Source organism: Papaver somniferum, chromosome 6 (assembly GCF_003573695.1).
Source record: "Papaver somniferum cultivar HN1 chromosome 6, ASM357369v1, whole genome shotgun sequence".
NCBI lineage: Eukaryota > Viridiplantae > Streptophyta > Magnoliopsida > Ranunculales > Papaveraceae > Papaver > Papaver somniferum.
In genome coordinates this window covers 147,605,322-147,628,127 of record NC_039363.1, presented here as the reverse complement: position 1 = coordinate 147,628,127, position 22,806 = coordinate 147,605,322, and the positions used below count along the sequence as shown (strand labels likewise).

The window sequence follows — 22,806 nt, the reverse complement described above, 5'->3', positions numbered from 1 at the left end:
AGACATAATTGAAGAAAATTCGATTTTGATTCACTCGAATCAAGTCATAAACATTATAGCCACGGTTTACAAAAGATTGCATTCCTTATTATATAAATGTATTAGTTCATGAACAAACCGATTTTAGAACATATAACCCACTCAAGTATGCAAACGGGTATGCATACCTTAGTGGCCGGACTAAGTTTGGGTTCGCTAGTATACGAACGGGTACGCATACCACCAAACTCGGTAAAGTCCTGGAACTTGAACCTCATGTCAGTACGTGTACCGGTATGCGTACTTAGTTCTCGGACTTCTACTAAGCCAATCAGTACGCATACGTGTATGCATACCATGGTTCCTAGACTTGGATTACACACATGCAAGTACTCACATTCTCGGAAGACGACAATAGCTGTCTCACATAAACTATTAGCTTCAAAGCAATTTTCAAGTGATCGAATGATCAATACGAAACATTCCGAGTCTACATCAAATGATTGTCTCACACAAATCATGTAAGATGTTACTAGGCGATTTTCACATGATCATCTTTTGACTTTCGTCAAGAATATAAGATGAACTTGGTTAAAGCGAAAGCTTACTAACACATATTTCGATAAATATATAAGCGAGTTAAACTCAGCTCGAAATATCAAATATGCATAATTGAAGTCTATATAGCTATACGACTTTTGTCTCAAATAGGATATATATTAGATAGACTTTTTAGTGATAGATGAGTTCAAGTCTCCACATACCTTTTGTTGATGAAGTTACACAAGCTCCCCTTAGTAGTTCTCCGTCTTCAATCAATGAACGCCGTGAAGTCTAATGCTCAGCTACACTTTCTATCCTAATCCGAGACTTAGCTATCAGTAGACTATAAATCAAGTCTTATAGTTTTAGCAACTAAACTTGACAAACAAGCTTGAGATAACAACGCTTGCGAGTTCGACAAAGCAGTGCTCTAACAGTCTTGACGGTTCTTGTGATCGTATGACCTTGGGTCTTCTTCAACAAATTCATAAGGGTGTTTCTAAGGTTAATTCTAAGGTAAAATGTGTGCAAGAAAAATTGTGTGTGATTGCTACAAATTTCCCGAAATCAAGGAAGAGATGGATAAAGTTCATGCCTCTTGGATTAATTCTGATGATGATGAAGATAATGATTAACTTCCTTATATTTAGACTTTATGATGTCTAGGAAACTTCTTATGAGAATTTATTTTTATGTTTAAGAAGGATAACTAGGGTTTGGAATAACATTACTTGTTATTACACATAGTTATTTCAACAATTTTCATCTTGCAATGTTTTTAGATTTATTTATTTAAATTCTAAAGTTATTTGGAGGATGATTTTTGCAGTATTTAATCTTTTTGATTTCATATATTGCAATTGCTTATGAGATATATATGTGTTTATGTTCGTGAACTGTGCTTATCTCATATATGCTCAAAAGTTAAGTATATTGTGTCATTATGCAAATATTGATGAAATTATAGAATGAACTTTTGAAAAATTCCGCAGTATTGATCTTTCCATGATCCACTTTTATGTAAAAGTATTGTATGGCTCCGTAAGTTTTCTTATGTTAAGCGTTTCCGACGAAATTAATCAATAAGGTCTTCTTTTGGTTAATTTATTCGAGTTTACTGGATACAAATCCATGTGATTTGTTAAGGTCCATAGAAATCCTTCTTTTCTCGTAAAAGTAAGGTCGCTCATGTTGTTATCTTGGGAATGGCATCAAATCGGGGAGAGTTCTTAATTGAACTTGTGCTTAATTGCCATATTTTTGTGGGGAGTGCGGTTGTGGAATATTGTAGGAGTTATCTTGTATCTTTATAAATTCCTTGATGAGTACACTAAGTTTCCACTATGTGAAATCATCGAAACAAGGTTTATATGTTCTCTTTTAGTCATGAAGTATCTTTTTGAAAATTTCATTATGATCCCGTAGTTTTCGTACCTTTGCCAATTTATATTGACAAAAAGGGGGAGAATTATTCGGTAGTTCACACTACATACATATGGTTTACGGATCATTATGTAAGGGGGAGTGGTTTTCATTGTAATATGAAGTATTGACTAAGGGGAGCGATACATATCACCATAATATTATTTCAAAGTTATGATACAATTGGATTTTGATTTTCTATAGTAATACTATGACACTGTATAACAATGATTGAGAACATCTGTTTTCTTGTTGTTATGGCTACGTAGTAACAAAGAATTCAAGGAATGTTGAAGATCCAAGGAAATCAAGCATGATGGATGAGAAGCTACAAAGTTTATTTATTTTGTAATCCATATGTATTGATAGTTTTGTCACCAAAATTGACAAAAGGGGAGATTGTTAGAGCACTGCTCGGTCGAATCGCAAGCGTTGCTATCTCAAGCTTGTTTGTCAGGTTTAGTTGATCAAAACTATATACTTGATTTCTAGTCTACTTGTAGCTATGTCTCGGATTAGGATAAAATGTGTAGTTGAGCTTTATACTTCACGACGTTCACCAATTGAAGAAGAAGATCTACTGAAGAGCTTGAAGGAACTTCATCAACAAAAGATATGTGGAGCCTAAATTTATCTATCACTCAGAAGTCTATTATATTATATCTTCTAATGAGACTAAGTCGTATAGCTATATGGATTTTTACATTATACACATTTGGTATTTGGAGTTGAGTTTATCTCACTTATTTATTATCGAAATATGTGTCAGAAGATTTTTGTTTTAGCTATGTTCATCATATTCTTGACGAGTTTAGTTGGAAACAATCTATTTGTTGGAAACTAAATATTAAGTCAAAAGATGATCATGTGAAAATTACATTGAAGATCTTATATGATTTGTGTGAGACAGTCATTTGATGTTAGCTTGGAAAGTTTCGTACTGAGTACTCGATCACTTGAAAATTACTTGAAGCTAATGGTTTGTGTGAGAAAACCATTGTTGTCTTCCAATGATGTTTCAATGATTGAAATGAGAGTTTAGAACAATTACCCATGTCTGGATACAACACGGTATGCATACCTAGTATGCAAACTGTATTGTGATGATTAAGGTCTACAACTCTTGTTTGCATACCTAGTATGCGAACGAATTTACCTGAGAAGGTCCAGAACTCTTGTTTGTTGTACCTAGTATACGAACGGGTTTACCTGAGTTGGGTCTGGAACGGTTGTTCGCGAACTGGGTTTGCGAACGACTTGACTAGGCCAAGGTCCAGAGTTGTTGTTCGCGTACCTTGTTGGCGAACATAGTGGTGAAGTTCTATAATCGATTATGTATGATTCTCATACTCATGAACTAAAAAGTTTATGATTTAAGGAATGCAATATTTGCAAACTGTGGCTTAATGTTCATGAATTGATTCTTGTATAAGTACTTTGTACGATTACGAATCAAACCGATTTCGATTCAATTTGTTCATATGTATTTCTATGAGATAGTGAACAATTAAACAACTCCATTTGAAACACAATTAAATTAATTCGATTATCTTTCATGATTGATTGATCTTCATATTTGATCTAGAAGTGTTAGATGAATACTGCTAAGACAAAAGTGTTCATATGGCTAACTTCAGTTAACTGATTGATCCAACTCAATATACAAGTTTAGGTATGGTAACCCATATCTAAATGAAATTATTTTTCATTTGTGTGTAACAAGCTAAGTCCATATAACGGTGGAGATTGATTGCTTTATTTTTAAGCAGACTTAGCTTGAATCTTAAATCAGGATTTCTTCTAATGGTGAATATTGAATGCTTTGTTACTAAGCTATCTTAGATTCGATTGAAAGCAACCCTGATTTGAAAGTCTATATAAGGGAGAACTGTAGCAACTGGAAAACCTAATCCCCATACTTATATGTATTCCTAGTAGCGTACTAGAGTCGATTCTTCTTTAACCCAAGTTTTTCCAAAACCATTATAGGTTAACGACTTGAAGATTTCATTGGGATTCGTGAAGCCAGATTCAACTATTTTCTCTGTAGTTGCGTATTCTGATCTTACTTATTCTATCCTATTGAGTTTTATCTTCTCTAAGATTTACTCGAGATTTATCTCAGATAGGTAAGATATAAAAAATAATCACAATAGTTCTTCGTCTCAGACTCTTGTAATTCCGCAATAACTTTTTTTATTAATCACTTGGGTTATTGTGAGGTGACTAATATTTCTAGGCTGCTCTTCGGGAGTATAAGACCGGATTATTAGTTGGTTCATGTTCACCTTAATTTATCAAAAAACGGAACAAAAACCGAATAAAGAATAGACGTATCTGTGGCAGACAGATTTGTTTATAAGTCTTCGACTTTGGGTCGTAGCAACTCTTAGTTGTGGATGAGATCAGCTAAGGGAATCAAGTGCACATAATCCGGCGTGGTTCTAGAGGCGTAAGGAACGCGATTGTACCTTAATCGGCGTGAGACTTGGTTAGGGCTCAACTGCATTCCAGTCCGAAGTTAACTTGTAGTAAGCTAGAGTCTGTAGCGGCTTAATACAGTGTGGTGTTCAAATCTGGACTAGGTCTCGAGGTTTTTCTGCATTTGCGGTTTCCTCGTCAACAAGATTTCTGGTGTCTGTGTTATTTATTTTTCGCATTATATTTGTTTATATAATTGAAATATCTCAGGTTGTGCGTAGTTCAATCAGTTGATAAATACGACCTTGTTTGTTGGATAGAACTTGATTGACACTTGGGCATTGGTTTTTGGTACCGTCCAAGTTATTTCTCATATCAATCAGGCTCGCAGATTTCTATCTGTTTGATTTGCTGATAGTATTGAGAAGTGATAAAAACCTTTGATATAATTCTCGATTGAGTCTCGCCTTTAAGTTGATGCTCTCGGAAATACATTGGAGTTTAGTCCATTCAGATTGTCGAACGAATTGTTGGGTGTAGTTGTTATACCCCCGCTTTTTCAAATTGAAAAAGGCCCACACAATTGATTTTATCATTTGGGATTGTTTAAAATATCATAAGAGAGAAATTCAGAACTTCTGATATTTCTTCTCAGGGTAGGTTCGCGAACCAGTTCGCAAACCATAGATATCCGAGTTTCAGAAATACAGGGAAGGTTAGAAAACCAATTCGCAATCTGTAAGTTCAGTTAGGGACAGTTCACGAACCGTGGTGAACTGAAGTTTTAATGCTGGTAGAAAAGGCTAGAAGTTGGCGAACCCAGTTCACGAACCATAACCATCCGATTTCTCGAGCCACGTAGGTTTGGTGAAGCCGGTTCACGAACCGTATTTCCCTGACTCGTAAACTTTATCCTTACGGTTCATGAGCCGTTTCACCAACGGTCCCAGAAAATTTTAACAGATGTTCAAAGACTTATTTTAAATATGTTTAGCATTGCTATGAATCTTTTAAAAACACTTCTAAGACTTCATTGATCACTAAAACACTTGTGCGCGTGCATCATGATTAAACTATTAGGCATTTGAATGAACATCAATTTATTATAGTTCGAATGAATATTTTCCAAAACAAAACAGTCATTATACACAGTCCCGTAACTGAACCATAATGTTTATTCTTCTATTGTATTTTCAAGACCAATTCTTACATGCTTACTTGAAAACCCTAATTAGAGTTTCATCTAAACAGAGAAAGTATTTGCTTGATTCTCAAGTTATATTAGCTTGAATTCGAAGCAACCCTCAGTGTTGAAAAATTATAAATAGAGATGCTATTTTAACTGGGAAATTCAATCCCTGAGTCTTCCTCTATTGACCTAGGTTTCCTCTCAGAAACATAATTAGGTCAATTATTGAAAGACTTCGATTTGGGGATTCATGAAGCCAAGTCCGACTATCTTTACCTTGATAGTTTATGTATCCTGATCTTGCTTTTCTGTTATCGAGGTTCTCGTAATCGCTTTCAGGCAAGATAGATAGAAATCGCAAAGTTATTTTCGTCTCAGACTTTGTGATTCCTCAAGATAGATATCTGAAAACTATTCTTGATTGATAAGTTGAAGATTTTTTTTGAGAGGTGATAAAAGATCCAGGATTTTCATCTAAGTGAGTGTAAGCGTTCCAGAATGTGAGGTTTGCTAGCTTTGTCCATTGCAAACAGATTTCCTAGCCTCGATCTTTTATCGAAAGGGAAATCAAGTAGGCTTATTTGTTAGAGAAAATTTGTATCAAAAGTCTTCACTTAGGTTAAAGCAACTCTTAGGCTTTAAAGGACGTCAACTAAGGGAATCAATTGGGTAGAGCCTTGTGAGGTTTAAGAGACGTAAGGAGCGCAACTATAACTAAATCTCTTGGATGGTGGATTCGATCTCAACTACATTCAATTTTGAAGTCTGATAGTAGGCTAGTGTCTGTAGCGGCTTAATACCGTTTATTGTTCAAATCTGGACTAGTTCCCAGGGTTTTTCTGGAGTTTGCGGTTTGCTCGTTAACAAAACTTCTGGTGTCTTATGTTTTTTCTTATTTAGCAATATATTGTTTATTATTATAATTGGATTTATACACAAGTAGTACATACTATAGATACGTACATCTAATTGTGATCAATCACGAGACTTATTTATTTTAGAATTTGTATTAAGATAGTTAACAAGTTTATTACTTGGTAGAATTCCGATTGGATTATTTAGATACGCCTAGATTGATCTTGGATCGATTTTTTTGGATCGTCCAAGTACTCTTCTTAACAATCAGGTTTGTGGATTTCTTTGTCTACAAATACTAATTGAGAAGAGATAGAGAATAAAATTCACATACATATAGTCAAGGATCATTAAGTTGGTCTGCTTGAAATTGTATTGAGTTTTGTCCACACAGGTTTCCAAACGAAAAAGTTGGCGGTGTACTTGGTACCCTCTCCTTTTCAATTGGTACCAGAGCAAGAAACACCTTTAGACCCAACAACTCTGTGTTTATGGCGATCTGAATTATGCACAAGAGTATAATATCTAATAACGTATTACCAGTTATTGAACAAACTATCTTTATGAACTCTATTGATGACATCGGACCTCCTTTCCTCTAAAAACTAAATGAACATTATGTTCCCATAAAATAGTCCACTGCTGACAATTGTTATCCCTACTATCTTACTGATAAGTCTGACTCAGAAGTTGAAAGGGAAACAGCCAAGGAAAGTGCTGAGATTCTTATACATCTTGGAATTTAGGCTTCCAAGGTCAACAGGTTGAAAAACAAAATCGACAATCTTATTGATAAGGTTAATGAAAAGGATTCACGAATAAGGATTGTTCTCGAAGAAAAGGCTGAAGTAGATACGCAAATTGTCTCACTTGAGGCACAACTTGAGAAAAACTCCCTGGAACTTCAACGCCTACTAGACATTCCTCCAACTCTATGTAACACGTGTGAATTTGAAAAATTATCCTTATCTTTGACTTCATTAAAAATAAAAGAGTTAGAGGAAGTGATTGTCAATGATACTCATGGTAACTCAAGTAAATCTCTTTTAGAAGTCCATGTTCAAAGTGTGATAACTTGACAAGGGATGATCAATTAAGTTTACATGACCAAGAAAAAATTGTCTCTCCAAGAAGGAAGAGTTTTTGTGCCAAGTCTACTTAGTCTGATCTCGCCAAAACTTAGAAAATTTGTTATTTCTGTAATAATAAGAACATGTTCAAAGGAAGTGTAAGATCAGAGTTGAAAACAATAAGTTCAAGTCTCTTCATGATATTATGAATCTTATCTTAAAAGGAGTAATTGATACTCGAAACTCAAAACCTTCTGGTTTGAAGAAAGATATTGGTTCACGTACCTCTATATATTCCAGGAATATTTGTACAACTTACTCATCCAATAGAACAAAAAGCAATGGTAACGACTCAATTTCAAAGAAAAACTCAAAGATCACCTCAATTTTTTTTCTGAGAACTCTGTAGTTATGCATGCTCAGCGGGATTAATACAGGGATGGGTGACCTCCCAGGAAGTCGTTGCTAGATGACCATAGCGGTTCCCGTTGAAAACTCCACACTTCTATGAGGATAATATCGGCAGAGGGTCAAGTCATTACAAATGGTATCAGAGACGACGACGGGTCACCTATTAAAGGTGAGAGAGTACGCTGGACACCCTATCTGTCGAATTGGTGTATTACATAACATGTATCACTTCTACTAAACTTTAGAATCTTGAAATATGTATATATAAATACTTTCATCATCTAGTGCTTATCACGAAACATTATTGTTTTATACTAAGCAAGGGACTTAATGTTGATGGTAGGTTTTTGCTGAAGGCGAAAATCGTAAAATTATATCCGACCTGTAATAGAAATATAAAATTTATAAATTATTTATGGCCCTATATCAGAAAATATAGTTTTTATAGTTTTGTCTCTGCAAAGAAAATCAAAAATACATGCTTTGATAAAATAGTTACAGGTACTCTCTGTTGGTCATGTGGTCTCTTTACAAATACATACGTATCTCAATATTCTATGTATATATAGTATACTTACCGAGGATTAGTATTCGCTTTCTGTATTAAATGTCCTCTAAATACTGAAATTCCAGAAGGATACTTGTACTTGTTGCAATTATTCCCAGACTTCCTGGCTATACATAATATATATATTTTTAAATAGGCTATTGTGTCATTCTTTTCCTTAGCCTTGTTCTCAACTAATTATTAAGCTCTTTGACGAATTACTCGTTTGTATGGAATAAACTTGAATTAATCTCGGGTACAGTAATTCTGGAATCGAATTCCTGATGCCAAACGCCAACATTAATGCGACTTGTGCAAACGCATGCCACAATGCAGATCTTAAAACACGCAACGCAAGAGTCAATGACCGTGGATGTATGTATTATCTCCCTCATATACGATAGCATCAATAAGATCTCTAGGATTTCCATCGCTGGAAGATCATGGTCGTTGGTGCCATTGCACTAACTAACCTTCCTCTCCAGTACTAACATCATGACGTTGGTGCATGTAGCAGCAACACTTTCTACCTCTCCGGCGCTAGCATTATACTTCGTCGGTGCTTATAACACCATCACTTCCCACCTTTGTAGCACTGGCATTCCTCTTTGTCGGTGCTTAAATCACCATAATTTTCGAACATTGTAGCGTTGGTTTTGCCAACGATGGAATTGTAGCGCTAGCCACCTGTAATGCCACACGAGTACCTTACCTTCTCTGGCACCTCCATTAAACAGTGCCCTGTGCGCGTCTCCAGATAATTAAGCCTCCTCATTTAATGCATTAAGTAATTGGTACTATGATTTGATGCTCCGAGCAGCGAGCAATAAACGACTATGTATCTCAACTGTATATGTTAATATTTGGCATCACCGTTTATTGAAGCTTTATAGTCATGAACTAATGATACCAAGTGCTATACCACTGAGTGCCTATTATACTCAACTGCCCACGGGTGGAATATTAGAGCTCACCGCTCACACCTGATTGCTTACAGTGCACCACTCGATTCATCTCTCATATCCCATCTCTCATATCCCATCTCCCATCACTTAAGGCTCATCGCTCACATCCCATCGCCCATAGCTCATCGTTGGCGACTTGGCGTCTTATTACTTGTAGCCTATTGCTCATCAGCATTAATGGTCTACTCTAATCGACTTGTTAGAGATTATTGAGTCAATATGATACCATTAGTCAATTACTTGACCAAGTAATCTTATACGACTCTATCAACTCAACAATAGTAGCATATTGTCTCTACTGGTTGATTTCTACGAGATATTAAACATGTCTATCTGGGATATTCTTGAAGGTTTTGGTCTGGCGGTTTACGAAAGATGCGGCATGCCAGCTCACACTCATAACATAAAGAAACTAACAAGTGAACATGTAGTAATCAATCTTCCCAGTTTTACCACGTTTTCTACATCTTCTTGAGCCTTCTGGATTTTTCTATTTTCATCATGTTTTACATTTCTTACAGGAGATCGATGCACTATTGCTACTATAAATAGGCAACTCAACCTATTCAAAAAATGTCGAGAAAGCATCTCAAAAGTACCAAGTAATCTCTCTTAACTAGACCAGGGAATTCTCATAATGGTAGTTTACAACAAAGTCTACAAACTTGATATATACAGTTCGAGGTTACCACCTAAAATCACATCACCAAAATGATCTCTCACTCTATATGTTTCTTTCCATAAGATCAACCATATCTCCTTGCTTTGTAACCAAAACGACGCCTGAACTATCATTTCTTGGTTTATGCGAGTTTTCACGATTTTGATATCACATACATTCCTCCATTCTCAATAGCAAAACGAAGATCTCCTCTTTCATTTGTTACAATAAGGTCGCACAAACTTATACATTGAGATACTGTTACGAAACACAAAATATCTTTCATTTGTTACAATAAGGTTGCACAAACTTATACATTGAGTTACTGTTACGAAACACAAAATCTAGAAAATAAGACAAGCAGAACGTTAGACCAATACCTAAATTTAATTTTAAATGGTAAGAATTCCTTTCAAGTACCTCAAAAAATAAAAAAAGCAGTGGATCAAAATCCTTTCATGTCCTATTTCTAATTAGGTTTAGAAATATCAATTTGTGTTTTTTTACTTGGAAAGAAATAAATCAACTAGAACTTAACAATGAACGTGCGATTGGGGTAAAAAATGGGGATATGCATTACTTCCCCCAACCAAATGGGTCTGCTAAGGGGTGTTTTTGGGGGGCAAAAATACTAAAATACCATTCCCTCAAAATAAAAATAAAAAAATTTAAAATCAAAAAACAAAATCATATCCCCATTTCCATCTTCACCTCTTATTAATCTCTTTTAGGATTAGGGGCTTTGTTGCTCCCCACTCCCTTTCAAATTCGAAATTTTCTCCACTCCCGTTCAAATTCTCTTCTCCTTCTCTATCGTCTCCTCACTTTGAAAACAATTTTTTTTTCATTCGGAAGTGATGAAGACCATGTCGGTAGTGGTGAAGACCATGCAGGTAGTGATGAAGACCATGCCGGAAGAGATGAAGACTATGCAGATGAATACCATGCCGAAAGTCATGAAGACCATGCCGGTAGTGATGAAGACCATGTCAGAAATAATTTTGTTTTACATCGCCGGAAGTGATGAAGACCATGCCGGAAAACAGTGTCGGCATGCTTGGTAACTAACATTCAATGTTGCAACTAAGTGTCGGCATGCTCGATAGAAATCTATCAATGCCGGTAGTCAAGTGAAAAAAAAAATGAAGTTTCCTGGATACTTTACATTATGTGCCGGCAGAGAAATTTAAGCAAAATACTATGCCGGTAGCAGTACCGGCATGCTCGAGAATTAACTAACTGCGTCGGAAGACTGATTAAAGCTAGAAAAAAAATTCAAAACAGAATAGGTTTTGAATTTCAAAAGCAAAAAAAAATTCTATATAGCGGGCTACGCCCCCTCGGGTCCCCCCCAGACCCCCTGCATAGCGGGCTTGAATTTCAAAATGGGGGATAAGCTCGGTGCCGCCATGGACGTGGTATGAATACCATGCCGGTACCGAGCTTTTTCAGCTGCAAAAATGGTGGATTCAAAGAAAAAAAAAATCAAATTTTCAACCTTTTAGCAGCATTTCTCTCTTCACAATTCCCTCTCAAATTTTCTTTCCCTCCTTCTACTCTCACCTCACTCACACAAACACAAATAATAACACACACTAATCATTTATCAAAAATCTTAAGATTTTATTTAATCACTAATCCTGATTAGTAAGAGGTAGATTAGGAATTACCTAAAATACTTAGATAAGGAGTGACCCTGTTTTGATATTTAGATTCCATTTTTATCCTTTTCCTATATCTCCCAATTGTTTTTTTTTTATCCCCTAATCGCGCGTTCTTAACAATACTGGTATAAGCTCTCTTTCCACCAAATTATCTTTTAAGCATCCTACTATGTCAACAGGTGGACTATATGTAGAAACACCAGATAAATTCTTACCTTTAGCTAAAATGTTTGCTACCCCATTAGTTTTTCTTTAGTACATTTAATAAAAATTCATACATGGCGTTTCAAGACGTGTTATAAAGTTCTCAATGTTATATGACTACGATATAAGATTTGTTCAGGTGTATCAATATCCTAAACCTATCAACATAATTACTAAAGCTGCTCGATATTCTCCATTTTTACTCATCCACCATTAGGTGATTCTCATCTAAATCCTTATGGAATCCTTAAGATCCCGTATTTGGATTAATGTATTTTTGCGACATGTCATGTGATTCGGGCAATAAATTATGGGGCAAATCATGTCCCTCACTCAACAAGTGAGCATGAGTCAAACAAACACCGGTAGTCGTTCCAAGAAGCAGCAATGCAGCGTGACTTCAAAAGACTCGACCGTTTCTTTGCACATTTTAGACTAGTGGACCAAAATCCTTCCGTGTTCTATTTCTAATTAGGGTTAGAAATATCCATTTATTTTTATCTTTTTTAACTTCGAAAGAAATAAAACAACTAAAGCGTAACATAAGCTCTCTTCCAATCAAATTATCTTTTAGACATCAAATTATCTTTTAGATAAATTCTTATTACTACTGGTATCTTTAGCTAAAATGTTTGCCAACCCATTAGATTATTTTAGTACATTTGGTGTTTCAAGATGTGTTATCAAGTTACCAATATTACATGGCTACGATCTAAGACTTGTCCAAGTATATAGTATCCTAAACCTATTAGTATTACCGAAGACCATGAGGTGATTCCCATCTAAATCATTCGGGAACCTGAAAATCCCGCACTAGGATCAATACACCTTTACGACATGTTATGTGAAAAAAAAGCCAAATTATGGGGGCACCTAGCATGTCCCCCTCACTGTGCAAGTTAGCATGAGTCAAACCAATTCCGGTAGTTCCAAGAGGAAGCAATGCAGCATGACTTCAAAGGACTCGAGCGTCTCTTTGCACATTTTAAGACTAGACAAGCAAAAGTATCAAATCAAATAATATACTCCCGAAGTCTTACCTATCTGTCTGTGTAAACTAGATAGACAGGGACATGAAAACCTTCATAAAAGTTTCCAAATAAATCCACTTTCCGTATTCAATCCACTATCCGTATATAGAGATCCATTAGGATAAGAAAGAAAAGAAAAGAAACGAAGAAGAAGACAAGTCCTCTTATATAACTTCCCCACTAGATTTACGGGCAAACTTTTTCTCTGCACTGTCTTCTTTTGTCTGAGCACAGCTTAGATCTCTCTGAAACGTAGCAGTAACTAGGGTTTTGTTTCTTCTCAAAAACTCTAATTCTATTTTTTTTTTTATATTTATCAGATCTCAATTGATAATAATCATTCCTTTTTCAGTTTCTTCTTCTTTTCTATCTATCTCTTTGTCTCTACATGGTTCAGTTGTAACCAAAGCTAAGTTGGAGTGCACGAGGGATCCTTTTTTTTTTTTCTACTTTGTTTATATTGAAGAGAAGAATTTGAAGTAGAGAGAGATTTTGGGCTTATTATTCCAACTAGGGGTAGGTGGGGGAAATGTGGTTAATTTGAGTTCTGAGACTTGTATTTCATCTCATCAACTACTAACCCTAACTGCAAAGATAGGGTTTTCATTCTGGTTTAAGTTGGATTTCAGATTGTTTTCATAATGCAGCAGCACCAGCAGCAAGAGCACCGGAAGAAGGTTGAATTTGTTGAAAATTTAAAGTGAAATTATTATTAGTTTTGAGAGATTATTTGTTTCTTTGTTTAAAGTTGGGATCTTTTTGATGAATTAAGCTGTTTTTATGTTTGGGGATTGGATTTGGACTGAAAATATGCTCATAGCTCAGTTTAGCACAACATCCAAACTTCATTCCTACTTTGCTGTTTACTGTTTAGGATCAAATATTGGTTGCAAGAAAAGGAAGAGTTATCGTTGTTATGCATGTTCATTTATGCGTCTCAATGGAAAACCTAGTTCTCATTCATGAAATGATCCATTTTTAGTTCCTGGTTTCTATGTGTCCCTTTAGGATTGAATATGAAAGCTTAGATTCGTCATTTGAGTTATCCTTGTTATGCATGTTCATTTGTGTGTCTCAATGAAAAACCTAGTTCTGATTCATGAAATGATCTATTTTCAGTTCCTAGTTTCTATGTTCCCCTTTAGAATGTTTTTTGTTGTTGTATAGGGTTAAGTGTTTACATGGATTTCCCTTGGGTTTCATTTGTTTATGTATAACATAACCGCTTCCTTTATTGTTTCGTGAAAACAATTGAGCGATACTAGATTTGGTATGTGCTCTAACTTAGTGCTGTTTCATGATTTGCACAAGAATTTAATTATGTGTGATGTATCAGACCTGATAGCTTACGTGGATCTTATCGAATGTTTCAGCTTAATCGTTACTGTTATCATGCACTTCTTAGACATACTATATTCAGTTTTACGTTGTACAACATGAACGTATAAGGCATTAAAGTTGGATTTTGTTCTGCATGTAGTAGTTTTTTGACCAGCCTCATCATTGACAGCAAAGATGTAGTTAATCACTGGTTACCACTTTTGCTATGAAAGAAGAGAACCTAGACTAACGATTTTGTCGTATTCCCGATCAGGTGTTTCGGTAGTTTCATAATTATCGTGAGCACCAATTTCATTTGTGCTGCAAATGATGAGCTTGAAATAGAATCTAAACCGTGATATTGTATTCTGTTTTTCTCTACAGATTGTGGTACTTCTAGAGATTGTTTGAAAGCAAGTCCCTTTTCGTAGCTTATGATGAGATTGCAACTGGATCTAAAACTTGATTGTTGTGATTCTGTTTCGCCAGTTGTTTATGCATGTGTTTTCTTCACTGTGTTACTTCTACATGTTACTCTGGTGTTTGGTTGGGGAACATGAAGTGTGGATAGTTCCATAATCTCAGTTAGTCATGAGCACTGATGTAGTTTTTCTCTATTTTTGCAGAATCCCTCGGAGATGGATTTCTTCAGTGAGTATGGAGATGCCAGTAGGTATAAAATTCAAGAAGTTGTTGGAAAAGGAAGTTATGGTGTTGTTTGTTCAGCCATTGACACCCATACTGGAGACAAGGTGGCGATAAAGAAAATACATGATATCTTTGAACATGTATCTGATGCTGCTAGAATACTTCGTGAGATAAAGCTGCTCAGGCTTCTAAGGCATCCGGACATTGTTGAGATTAAACACATTATGTTGCCTCCATCCGGAAGAGCTTTTAAAGATATTTATGTTGTTTTTGAACTCATGGAGTCGGATCTTCACCAAGTCATTAAAGCTAATGACGACTTAACGCTGGAGCATTATCGGTTTTTTCTTTATCAGCTGCTACGAGCGTTGAAATATATCCATACAGGTACGATTTCTTTACTTTTTTGATATTTCAGTTAATTATCACAAAATAGATATGTAATTTATGGATGAATGACCTGGTTTCACACTGTACTATTGCATGTGTGATAATTGATCCCCTCTTAGTCGATTCCTATGTAGTTGCTGACTTCAATAAATGGCTTTTATTATTACGTCTATTGCTGCGTTGTACTAGCTAAGGTTCTAAGCCACAAGGTTAAATTCCTTGCAGCTCCCTCTGTATGACAGCTAAGCAACATTCTACGTAGTAGAACGGCACCTGATGTGTATTATGTTATTAACATAGAATTTCCTGTCACTCCTCTGTTTTATGCGTAATTTGAAAGAAACCTGTATTTTAACACGACTTTGGAATTGTTTAGCGGTGATAATAGGCAGTGTCATGCTTGTTTACTGGAGAAATTGTATATCATGATTGAATCAGGACCAGATATAGGGGGGCCATAAACATACTAGAATCCACATTAACGTTCTAACATTATTAGTTACTTGGTCTAAAAGTCGTAGATTCGGTTCTTTCACTCCATTAACCTAGTAACAGCTCACATTTATAGAGAGAGTAACTAATCCCTAGGTTGGATACCAAGATGAATTTGTTGGCTGGATTAGTAATAAATATTAGTTGAATTAAGTTAAATTCAGGAAAAGGTAGATTATTCCAAGGTTCATAATCAGTAAGATCTTAATAAATGATGTAAGGAGTGTGACACGTACTAACTGTCGGTGGGGCCCGTAGCCCATAGGACGACTTTGGGCCAGTTTTTTCCATGGTCTCCCAAAGACAAGAAATCATATACAAAGATGTTTATTGTCTCCCTGCAGTCTTTAAGGTTATATGAGAGTTTGCCACAAATAGGTGTAAATGTGCATTATCCCTGTCGTTGATCCGCGGCCTAGTTTTCATAAGGTTAGAATTTAGACTTGCATGAGATTTTGTGTAGATGAGTGTGTGCTGAGGAAAATATTCTAACATAATGATCTTCATATGAGCCACACAACCATGTGTTTTTTGTGGGTCAAAAATTTTGTGTCAATAGATCTCCACTCATCAGGCATCGGCATCATAGTTAGGATTGTTTCATGCCTTCGTGAATTCCTACTTATCTGTAGCTATTATTTCTCCAAAACAGTGAATCAGCAACCAGTAAAACTTAATTTCAAAAAGTGTAGTAAAAAAGTTTTTTGAAATAAGGCTTCGTTGATATTGCTCAAAAGGCTCCTAAAGAATTTGAAGCTCACTACCAAAACTAGTCAAATTAACAAGTAAGACTTTTAGTGTGCATTTTAGAATTTGAAGGTTCCTAGAAATTTTTGTGTGCATTTTGGAATTAGATCCACCAAATATTCTAACTCTCTCCCGAAGCTTGTAGTAAGGTATACTGGGAATCTTGAATAATTGCTTCAAGTGTTGTCCTGTCAATAAGCATAACACAGTTTGTCCTGTGATTGATTAAAACAACTGAACTTTATTTGTTCTGGAACTTTTGACTCTGTGTTTGCATATTCTTACCTGGTGTTTTGTTGTTAGGAAGTAGAGTTAAATAGTAGTTAAGTTGGGTACTGATAAATAGTTTATTTTTCTGATGTCTTTCAGATTCCTAAGATTTAGTAGCTTCTATCTGAAACTTTAGTTATTTGGCTGCAGCAAATGTGTTCCACAGGGATTTGAAACCGAAGAATATATTGGCTAATGCAAACTGCAAACTTAAAATTTGTGACTTCGGGTTAGCGAGAGTTGCATTCAACGACTCTCCGACAACTATATTTTGGACGGTACGTTATAAATATTTGATGTGAATCATTTTTGATCCATCTAATATAATTTTTAATAGCTGTTTTAAATTTATTATAACTATTTTGCTGTTAACTTGCCCTTTTATTATTTACCATATTATGTGCACTTACATGGTGAAACTTGTGCCATGGACTCACCATCACAGCCTGATACATGAATAGTTAGGTGGAAGCAATTGTAGTTTATTTTATTTCAACTTTCGACAACAGATGCATAAACGTCATCATTTTTACGTGGATGTCATGTTTATTTCACTGAGAACTGCTGCATTTTTCAGGATTATGTAGCCACAAGATGGTATAGAGCTCCAGAGTTGTGTGGGTCATTTTTTTCCAAGGTATGTGAAATTGTTTGCGCAAGTTCTGCGAATATTAAGCAGCACTGTGATTTTTTTGTTTGTCATGTCATCGCCCTTTCCTATATTGTTTTAGAGTCGCGTGGATTAGTTTTCTGAATCTTATATACATGAGTTGCTACTTGCTAGTGCATTTTCTATCTAGTATGCTTATTGGGTTTCCTGGACCGAGATTTGGTTGAAACAAAAATGCATGCTTGTGTTTTTTTCTTAAATATCTTCGACCAGTATTATCTTAACTGCGGTAGAATGGGCCTGGAGTACTTAACAGAAAGTGTATATTCTTTGCATCACATGGAAAGAATCTTATACTCCTTTTAAGATGCACTACATAAAGCTATCAAATTTTTTCTTAAATATCTTCAACCAGTATTATATTAATGGTGGTAGAATGAACCTGGAGTATTGGAGAGAATCTTATACTCCTTTTAAGATGCACTACATAGAGCTATCAAATACACGGTCTTACTTTTACTTAGGTAACTACTAATTTTGAAAATAAGTGTGAGAACTGACTGAACAAATCTTGCAAACTTAGAACTTCTGGATACATTTTCTTACCTCGTTCTTTTCAGCATTGCATTTAATTTGCACCTATCCAACCCACGGTCTTGGGCTGCAAGTTAAGGATTTCCCACTTGGAACCTTATCAAGGGCTGATTCAGGTGAGGATGATTTGGCGTACATGACTTGTAGAATTCCCAAACTAAATTTATCTTTCTTATATACTAAATTCACACTGATGCCATCTTTCTTATCCAAGACTAGATACTAGGAGACAGTATGCTTATCTAAGTAATAAGTTAGACATACTTAGTTGTTTGAACTCCATTTTTTATTCAGTTGTGGTGGAGCATGATGTGGACATTTTGGACATTGTTTGATGAGTAGCAACTAGGTTTACTATTTTGTCCAGAGTGAGTTTGGTAACCAGAAGTAGAAGTCTTCTGCCTCTTGAGGGGAAATTCTTCTGAGAAGTCAAAATGTGACAAAAGTTTGGAAGCTTAATAATCCCGAGTTACAAGTCCATTAATGAAGCAATTTAGGAATCCGGAGAAAGATTTGATTTTCCGATTTAAATACCACTACGACATTCTCGCATGGACTTATATTTATTTAAACTTTTTGTGGTGATAAACGGAATCAGCATTGATTGAATTATTCAAGCGTTCGGCACAGATAGAGAAACAAAAAGGCAAAACAAAGACTAGTGAAATAACAAGTTTATTGAACTCTCGAAGAAAAGCATCAGGTTCAAAATTCTTTACCTGTAACACTATCCTGTATCTATTAGTGTAGTTTATGATATGGTTAAGGAAACTTAAAAAGAAAAAGAAAATTAGTGCCACGGGAGGAAGAAGAAAAGTATGAGATTTGTAAACTCCATTGTTTCATCTTTCTTCTCGTCGACTCTAATTGATCTGAAGTGTTTAGAACTCTCACTGTATTCATGTCTATATCAATTCTGAAAAGTAGTGGAGGAAGCAGAAAATAGAAACATGGTCCGATCTTTCTAAATTCCTTGCTTCAACTTTAGGACTTGCAACGGCTATAATCCCAGAAAGACAAACTCTGACCTCTTGTGGAACTTTCGTTGCCTTTTACAAGATGGCAGATTTTGTCATAATAGGATTATAGCTGTTAGAAAGCCTGGTGACAGTCAGCTGTAACTGTGTGAATGATTTTGTCGTAATAGGATTGTAGCTGTTATAAAGCCAGGCGACAGTAAGCTGTGAGGGTGTGAGCAATCTTATAGAGCCCTAACACAGAAGTCAGGGGAAGAAGCAGCAAACAAATTTCTTTCGCCTTTCTTGAGAGTTCCTTACTTACTTTTAAGTGATTTCTAGAAGCTGATCTCTTTCACTCAACTATTCAGTCTTTTGCTTTTGAGCTCATAAAACTTGAGAGGGTATACCACTTCACAAGTTACTTTAACTTTTCTCCTTGAGTAGCAGCGTGTTATTGGCTTCTTCTTTTTTCTGTTTCACTCCTTTTTTTTCTCGTCATGGAAGGTAAGCATTGATATAGCTTACACAAACTCTCTGCTGCATGTCTCCCAAGCTCTCTTCAGATTTGATGTTTTTAACTATTTTGTGACCCGATTTTTAATCGTGAACAAAATTTCTTACCTGAAGTGGGGTTGAGAGTGTTTGAAGAAGGTGCAGCAGAGTAAGTTTGGTTAGATAGACTCAGCTTACGGGATCAAGTGGAATCTCATGTGATCTGTGCCAAAGTCGTATCAGCTGGGTTGCAATGAATTCCACGAACTAGTGGAGATCCCACATTGATGTATAAATGGACAGTAAGTGAAACTTCTATCATTATATGTATGAATCTTGTCACATATCTCCAACTTTGAGTTAGGCTGTGTCTGATTTTGTACGTAATCCTATTTCTCAGGGTACTGATATTAGTCTCACCGTGCATGTTCTGTATCCCTTTACCTTCACTCTCTCAGTCTCTCCCTCTCCCTCTCGCTCTTTTTTTTTCTTTCCCGTTTTAGGGTTTGTTTGTTTGGTTGTGATGAAGGAACACTGCACTCTCCTGCAAGTTAAAATGTCCTGTCATTCTGGTGTGTTGTTGATTCCGATGCTAGTCTTAAATACAGTTTTTTTCTGCATTTTGTTTTTATTAAAGTTTTTGTGCGCTTACTTGACAACTGATGCTTTGGGTACCTCAGTATACACCTGCAATTGATATTTGGAGTATTGGCTGCATCTTTGCTGAGGTGTTAACAGGAAAGCCATTGTTTCCTGGGAAAAATGTTGTTCACCAGTTGGATTTGATGACTGATCTACTCGGAACACCTTCTTTAGATACCATTTCACGGGTACGCAGAATACCCTGTATATGCTTTTGTTCCACCTTATAGTTATGTTTTTGTCGTTATCATCATGATAATTTTGTTTCATCTTGTGTCTAATCTAGGTTCGGAATGATAAAGCTAGAAGATACTTGAGTACGATGAGAAAAAAACAACCCGTGTCATTCGCACAGAAGTTTCCAAATGCCGATCCTATAGCACTTAAACTATTGGAGAGGCTATTGGCATTTGATCCAAAGGATCGACCAACTGCTGCTGAGGTATGCAACCATGGCAACATAGAACACTGTTAATGGTTAATTACTCAGCTACTAATGCGGACGAGTAACCAACTTCTTTTTAGTCTTTTCTGTAATTTACTGCTTCTGGAGCATTGGGGTACATTTGACTAGTATTAGATCCCTTAAATTTGTATATTGTGATACAGATGCTCTTTACACTCAAAGTAATGGGTAACTGTTTGATATTTTAGGCACTAGCTGATCCTTACTTTAGAGGCCTAGCCAAAGTGGAGAGAGAACCCTCCTGCCAGGCAATCTCAAAACTAGAATTTGAGTTTGAGCGGAGGCGGGTGTCAAAGGAGGACATTCGAGAACTAATATTTCGTGAAATACTAGAGTATCATCCGCAACTATTAAAAGATTACACTACTGGAAGTGAAAGGGCAAATTTTCTCTATCCCAGGTTTCAGCTGCTCCTTTTATTTACTTTAATTAGTAACATAATTGGTAAACATAAGAACTGTGCTCTTAAAGTCGATTCTTTTTTTTTCTTTTCTGATAATTTACGCAGTTCTTTTTTTCAGTGCTGTAGATCAATTCAGAAAGCAGTTTGTTCACCTAGAGGAGAACAATGGAATGATGGAGCCTGTTATTCCACTTGAGAGGAAACATACTTCTCTCCCAAGGTAAACACTCATGACAAGTTGGTTCTCTTTCATTTCATTTGATCTCTGTAAACACAGGAGGAAATTTGGATGGGTGAAGTCTTCTTGTAGGACTATGTATCATCCGCATGTGACATTTTTACTACATAACACCTGAAGATTGAATTATACACGCTCGACTGATATTACGGTTGAATGCACACTTTCAAATGGTAGCTTACTCTAGATGTGGATAATGAAGCCTCTAGGATTTACCTTAATACGCGAATGGGGTAGCAAATGCATGTTTTAATTGATAACTGCCTCATGAACGCAATTGTTGTAATATAATAAGTTACTTATATGGGTTAATACCACCATGGGGAGTGGCGAAATTAGCTTTCTTGTGTTGTTCCTAAAATACCTGAAAGAGCTTGGATCCTACTTTGGTACTAAATAGGCAGAACCAGGGTGCAAAGATTGTTAGATTTTTCTTAGTTAATACACATTTCTGTCTCACTTGTTTGACAACATAAATGGCTATATTGTCCTTCTAATTCTGACCTGGTTCTGTTGAAACCCAAAATTGTGGACGCGTGTATTCTCGAAGCTTTAGTTCTGATACTCAAAAAGGTGACGAAAACCACAAAAGCTGTCAAAATAAATAAATAATACTTGTATAGTAGTCTCACCCATTGGCATCTGTATGCTGAGTTGAATGAATTTTCAGTATCAATAGTAGATCTAGCAAATAGCACTCCTTTCAACAGTTATATTTCAGGTCTTGGCAGCAGCAGGAACAGTCTAGTGATTGATTGACGGGTTCCACACGCTTCCTCAAGGTCCCGATAGCCGCTGCTGCTCACCTTTTTGGCCAAAGCTAGAGAAAACCTGCTGATGCCATATTAGTGATAGAAGTTGTTGTTTGGATGATGCCAGATGTTTTGATATGTAATATTTAGAGTTTTTGTTTCTTTCAATGCAGATCAACAGTTGTGCAGTCAAATACAGTTCCGCCAACGGGACAACCATATATGGGTTCATCAAGAGATCGGCAAGACCAGTTTCAGAACTCTGGGGACAGAGTTCTCCCCCCTCCACCCCTCGTGGAAAAAACTAGAAGAACCATGGGACCCTCGACCGTTGTGATGAAAGATACTACAAAAGCATATGATCCAAGATTGTACACTAGGAGCGTCGCAGTTTTTCCTCCTCAACCTCCCGTCTCATCCTCATCATCTCAGATAAGTTTCCGCAGAAGTAGCAGTATGTCCGGGAAGCAAGAAACAGTTAGGGCAGAGATGGAGAGAGACATTTCTCAAACTTATTTGAATAGTGCTGTAGCGACATCTCCATCTTTGTAATGCAGGTGGTAGTGAAGATGAAAGATAGAGCGAAAAAAGGAAAAATTACAGAAAGAAGAAAGAAAGCTGGAGGGTGTGATAGAATCATGTTAGTGTTTCATTCACCGTCAGGTGAGAGTTTACTTTAGAACTTTTGTTGTAACAAAATAATAAGCAAATAAATAAGTACATTTAATGTTTGTCCTATTTAGCTACCGACTTTGGTACCCAATCATTTGAAAATCAAGTGGCAGTACTTGATCGTCAAAGACTCCTTGACCGTTGACTGT

General features: G+C 36.1%; 1 protein-coding gene across 1 annotated transcript; it reads left to right on the top strand.

Annotated features, from left to right (window-relative positions):
• The first annotated feature begins 12,966 nt into the window (after window positions 1–12,966).
• Window positions 12,967–22,723, top strand: LOC113289733 (mitogen-activated protein kinase 10-like). Its single transcript, XM_026539094.1, has 9 exons — window positions 12,967–13,639; window positions 14,909–15,317; window positions 16,980–17,107; window positions 17,407–17,466; window positions 20,165–20,314; window positions 20,413–20,568; window positions 20,781–20,992; window positions 21,114–21,215; window positions 22,159–22,723. The coding sequence occupies exons 1-9, from the start codon at window positions 13,604–13,606 to the stop codon at window positions 22,535–22,537; spliced, it is 1,632 nt and encodes a 543-aa protein (XP_026394879.1). The 5' UTR covers window positions 12,967–13,603; the 3' UTR covers window positions 22,538–22,723.
• The last annotated feature ends 83 nt before the right edge of the window (window positions 22,724–22,806 follow it).

Coding starts and splice junctions, on each gene's coding strand:
- LOC113289733 (XM_026539094.1), top strand. CDS start 13,604: ATGCAGCAGCACCAGCAGCAAGAGCACCGGAAGAAG. Junction 17,108..17,406: donor CGACAACTATATTTTGGACG/GTACGTTATAAA, acceptor TGCATTTTTCAG/GATTATGTAGCCACAAGATG. Junction 20,993..21,113: donor GCAAATTTTCTCTATCCCAG/GTTTCAGCTGCT, acceptor TCTTTTTTTCAG/TGCTGTAGATCAATTCAGAA.